General features: G+C 33.3%; 1 protein-coding gene across 1 annotated transcript; it reads left to right on the plus strand.

Moving 5' to 3' along the window:
• The first annotated feature begins 536 nt into the window (after positions 1 to 536).
• LOC112020732 (putative polyol transporter 1) lies at positions 537 to 5373 on the plus strand. The gene is made up of 3 exons (XM_065775642.1): positions 537 to 827; positions 1313 to 1659; positions 4124 to 5373. The coding sequence occupies exons 1-3, from the start codon at positions 677 to 679 to the stop codon at positions 5225 to 5227; spliced, it is 1602 nt and encodes a 533-aa protein (XP_065631714.1). The 5' UTR covers positions 537 to 676; the 3' UTR covers positions 5228 to 5373.
• The last annotated feature ends 622 nt before the right edge of the window (positions 5374 to 5995 follow it).

Raw genomic sequence — 5995 nt, forward strand, 5'->3', positions numbered from 1 at the left:
TAAAAGAAATATTAATAAATTAATGATATTTGATTTTTCAAATAGGATATAATTTTAGGACACCTCAAAATAAAATACAAGCCAAATAATTTGAGATGAAACAAGTAATATATATTATATAGGCTCAGCAAGTACAGCTGCGATATAGTGCATCATACACAAGAAGTTGTGGTACTGCAAGTCCACAATGTTTTCCTTAGTGAGAAGAAACAGACAATTACGTAATAAGTAGAGCTAAGAGTGTCATTTATAGGACTTTACAGTCCATGGTGATGTAAGCATTGGTCTATATAATTAAGTACGAGTAGTTCTAGTACTATATAAAATACTATAATTTTTGCTACAACTATCTAACATGCCAAGCAATAATTAGATAAATGTCACTTTCATATGTACCAACTATTTTTTTTTTTTACCGCTTGCAATTTGTCATTTTGATAATTGTAACAGTGGCATTTTCATCACTTACAGTTTGCCACGTATAGTTGTGGCGGCGGCATTTTATGCGGTCTTAGATTTTTTTTATATAACCACACTATCTGAAACTCAATCATTACCCAACCTGTGCTGGTTCATGGCCACTTGAATTTCTCTCCTAAATAACACCACAAATTAAGCAAAATCCCTTGTGATAGAAGCCTCTTTTTATCTTCGAATCTCTCCGTAGCAAATCAATATGGCTGACCGGGAAGCCAAAACTAATGCCATTTCCGGCCAACCCCAGAAAATTACCGTCGATTTTGATCCTCCAAAGAAACCCAAAATTAACAAATATGCTTTTACTTGTGCTCTCTTGGCCACCATGACTTCTGTCTTACTTGGTTATGGTCAGTAATCTTCAACTATGGCCTGTTAATATACACGTAACATTTTTTTATACGCTTTTTCCAATTCACTTGTCGTTGATTACATAATACAGTTTTGTTTTGTTGGCTGTCTCAAGAGTTTTTATTATGTCCTGTTAATTCATTCAACTTCCGTTAGCCAATGAGTTTCCATTTTTGTCAATGGACGCCATACTTTATCCCGAAACATGGGTAAATCTTCACGGGTTTGATTTGCCACTAAACTCAACAAGTGTCTTAACACGTGTCTTAAAATAGTCAAGTGCAGATCTCAAACTCAAGCACCGAATAGAAGTATTACCCTTCTTCAATAACTTATGTCTATCATGTTTCATGTCGAACCATACATTATTTTCTCCAGAAAATGTTATTTTGAATATATAATTGCGATATTGCAATCATACCAATACAAATGCACTAGATCTTTACATTTTTTCCTCATGTATGTGTTTGTTTGTTGCTTTCAGATATTGGTGTAATGAGTGGAGCTATGATTTACATCAAAGACGACCTCAAAATCTCAGACATACAGATTGAAATCCTCGCCGGAATTATCAACCTTTACTCACTCATAGGCTCATTTGCCGCCGGCAGAACCTCCGACTGGATAGGCCGGAGATACACCATACTAGTGGCCCAAGCCATTTTCTTTGCTGGGGCTATTCTCATGGGATTTTCCACCAACTATGCATTTCTCATGGTTGGTCGCTTTGTCGCAGGCATCGGCGTGGGCTATGCATGCATGATTGCCCCTGTCTACACAGCTGAGATCTCTCCGGCTTCCACTCGTGGCTTCCTCACCTCGCTCTTTGAGGTTTGTTAAGTTAAAACTACAGCCTATTTCTACTTTGCTTGCGAAGAAAAGTAGTAGTGTTTGGATAAGTTACTTTGACAAAAATGGAATTACACAACTTTTGTCTTTTAGAATGTCTTTAAAAATCCTTCTTCTTTTTTTTTTTCCCTTTCAACTCACGTACAAGTATACACTCCTCCAGGGCGGTTTAATGTATTTACAGACGGAAACAAAAATTAAGGTCTTTTTTATATTTAAATATAATTTTTTTAAATTAAATATTATTTAAATTCTATTATTTTGTTTTAGATGCAAAATTACTATTAATTAATATGAATAACATAATTTTTTTTTTTTTAGAAAGTTTATAGACAAAAAATTTGATAAAATTTTTCACACTTGTTAATATGGCAAATTAATAGTAGTAAGTAAAATAGTGTGTTAGTAGTAGACTTAGGTAGAAGCTAGTAAAAGTTTGCCAACTCAACTTGTGAAAAATGTTATGAATTTTTTTGTGTATTGCTCTTTTTTTTTTCTTTTTTTTTTTATGGAGAAATGTTAAGTTATTATTGGTTCTAATTTGAACCCAACCTAGAAATAAATTTTTTTATCATTAATAATACCCTATAACAACCTGCCATTTAAGATTTATTATAAAAGTATTTTTAAAAATGTTGTGAATATCACATGTCTCTTTTTTCTTTTTCTTTTTTCTTCTTGTTTTTCATTTGAGCTTAATTAATACTATTATAATAAATAAATAAAAACCATATTGGTTAAAATTTGAGGTACTTTTTTTCTAATTGTGATCTTAAGTGACTGCATTAGTTGCTTCTATTATAGAGCAAGCACTGCAACTACTAATGACTATTGTTACAAATCAATTATAAAAAGTATCCAGACTTTGTTTCTTTGTTGCTAGTGAAAGTTTGGGTGCTACCAACTTCTCCTACATAGTAGAATGTTTGTTTCCATCCTAGTGAAGGCAGATTGTCCCCTTAGATAAGTAGTTTTTATCAGTTGGGCTTGTGGATTCTTTTCTTTTTCGATTCAGGAAACAATTATTCTAAAGGAGTATAAAAATATCTGGGTTTACCGACTTAGTAGGTAGGAACAAAAGAGCAAGCTTAAATTATATAAATGATAGAGTTTGGGAAAATTTTGATGCTTCAATGTTCGACGAATCAAGCGAGGCTGGTATTGGTATGGTTATTCGAAACTCCAAGTGTGGAATCATGGCTGCACTTTCAGAAAAACTCAATAACCACCCTCCATTGTGGCTTAGGAGATGCTAGCTGCAATAAGAGCAGTTATCGTTACCCAGGAATTGGGCTTCTACCACTCTTCCTTCCAAGGAGACTTAGAGATTGTTATGAATTCCCTAAAACATGGAGATATAGTCCAATCCTTTGTTGGCCACCTTTTAAAAGACATACTGTCTTATACTAACTCTTTATAAAGTTTTTCCTTCTTTCACGTGGGTAGGTAAGGCATTACAACTACACATGTCTTGGTTTAAAGAGTAAGGTTTTCTTTTCCTCTCGTAGTTTGGATGAAGTCTGATCTTCCAAGTATAAATTCTTCTGTTCTATTTAATTTTCCAGTTAAGATCTTATGACTTAGACTACACATCTTTCTTCTAAAAAAAATGTATACAACTACTAGTATTAAAAAGTCAAGATGTTATGACTTTTAATATTTTTATCTAACATGTTGAATGTTCAAAATTTTCCTCTTCTATTATTGTAAGTTGTAACTATTTAACCATTTATTTTATATATATAAAAAAATCTAATATTAGAAAAAAATTTCATACAACAATTATTTTTAATGTTGAGAGCTTGTGACTTAAATGGGCTCTTCCTCTAACTGAAATGATACATTTTAAAGTGGATTGAAATCTCCACAGTAGGATTCCTAAAAATATTATTAAATAAACCTACATAAATTGATATATTTTTTAATTATATTATTAATGTATCATTAATCACATGTTTTGTCACCTCAATTTATATATATTTTTTTGGATAATTGAAAATCTTTAAAAAAATTCCAAAATACTTTATTATGAATAAAAATTAACCAAGTAAATGTAATTACAATTTTATTTTATTTTATATAATTTATAAATAATAGAAAAAAGATGATATTTACATTAAAGCTAGTAACAATAATAATTTAAGATCTGAAGTTACTTTCACCTTCTTCTTTTTGTCTTTTGCTTTAAAAAAAAAAAAAAAAGGCAATCATTTGTTATAAAATTGGTAAAACTACTTTCATCAATTGACATTATTATTATTATTATTATGGAAACAACTTTAAGTCTTTAACCAATCAAGAAATAAAGTTAGCAGCAAAAAGTACAGTACAATCATCTTATCTTATATACTTTATGTTCATACTCATAAATAATACCAATTGACTCGGTTTTTTTTTTTTTTTTTTTTTTCATTCGACTTGGTTTAATGATGATTGTAATCCACAGGTCTTTGTCAATTTTGGCATATTGTTGGGGTACGTGTCAAACTACGTATTCTCAAAGCTCCCAACACACTTGGGATGGCGTGTCATGCTAGGAGTGGGTGCAGTCCCGGCTGTGATACTCGCCTTTGTCGTTTTATGGATGCCCGAGTCACCTCGCTGGCTAGTCATGCAGGGTCGACTCGGTGACGCGAAGCGAGTTTTGGACAAAACCTCGGACTCAGTAGAAGAAGCCCAAATCAGATTAGCGGATATTAAGGAAGCAGCTGGGATTCCCGAGAATCTCACAGACGACGTCGTTCAAGTCACAAAACACAGCCACGGTGAAGGTGTATGGAAAGAATTGATCGTCCATCCTACACCGTCCGTTCGTCACATTTTAATCGCATGTGTTGGAATCCACTTCTTCCAACAGTGTTCGGGGATTGATTCAGTGGTTCTGTACAGTCCTAGGATCTTTGAAAAAGCTGGAATCACTTCCGCAAACAACAAGCTACTCGCTACCGTAGCCGTTGGATTTACTAAAACCATGTTCATCTTGGTAGCCACTTTTTTGTTCGATAAGATCGGACGGCGGCCGTTAATTTTGAGCAGTGTGGCTGGGATGATATTCTCACTCGCCACATTGGGATTTGGGCTCACGGTGATTGATCAATCTGATCATAAAATCACATGGGCTGTGGGGTTGAGCATAACTATGTTATTGGCTTTTGTGGCATTTTTTTCAATTGGGATGGGACCCAGTCCAGTGGTTTATAGCTCTGAGATTTTCCCGTTGAGGCTACGCGCTCAAGGAACGAGTATGGGAATGGCAACGAATAGGCTGACAAGTGGGGTCATATCTATGACTTTTATCTCACTGTATAAAGGGATTACAATTGGTGGGGCCTTCTTTTTATATGCTGGAGTTGCCTTGGTGTCATGGGTGTTCTTTTATTACGTGCTACCTGAAACACGGGGTAGAACCCTTGAAGATATGGAGGGGCTTTTTGGTAATTTCAAGTGGAATTTTCCTAAGAATAGGAATAATAATAAGGAAGTTAGTAATGGTAATGAACCTAATGGTCAAGTTCAATTGGGGAGTAAGAAAGTTAAGGGGTTTGGGTAAAAAAGGGTATTACTGGTACATATGTTTTTAGCTTTCTTTCATAACAATGATGGGAGATGCATAAAAAAAAAATAATAATAAATAAAACTGATGTTATGAAATATGAATGACAAAGATAATTTACTATAATGTGTCTTTCTGTTTTATGGGTTTGGCTTACTTGTATTTCTTTTTTAAAATGAATCTCTTTTTGTTTTATTGAGAGACTGTCACATTGCTTACTAACTAAATTAAAGATGGAGATTGAAATTCACTACTACTTGCCATTGTATATTAAAAACAAATGAACATGTCTACTTAAAAAAATACTGGAGGTAAGCTAAACCCTTATTTTATCATCTTTCATGTTTTCTAAGCAACTAGCCGATGTGCCCGCACGATGTGCGGGTACATTATGATGTGCATAGACATCACTAAGAGCTTTCTAGATTAATAAGAATCTCCTAGTGTTTCTAATGGTGATGTACAGGATTTAAAACCCCCTCCCCCAACTATTGAATTATCAAGAAAAAGAAAAAGAAAAGAAAAGAAAAAAATATGTATGACATCAAAGTATAATGCTCAATAAAAAAACTTAGAATTATTATGAACCATCCCATTAGATAATAATACATCATTAGATACCGAAAGATAATGTTGGGCACAAAAACAAATTATGAGGAAGAATAGAACTAAACCAATTGGTGAGAAAAAGAACAACAAAATACCTATTTGAAGATGCAAGCAAGCTGATGTGTAGTAAGATAGTTAACTTATCATTTAGTACAA

The sequence above is a fragment of the Quercus suber genome, unplaced genomic scaffold (genome assembly GCF_002906115.3).
Source record: "Quercus suber isolate HL8 unplaced genomic scaffold, Cork oak 2.0 scaffold_116, whole genome shotgun sequence".
Taxonomy (NCBI): Eukaryota; Viridiplantae; Streptophyta; class Magnoliopsida; order Fagales; family Fagaceae; genus Quercus; species Quercus suber.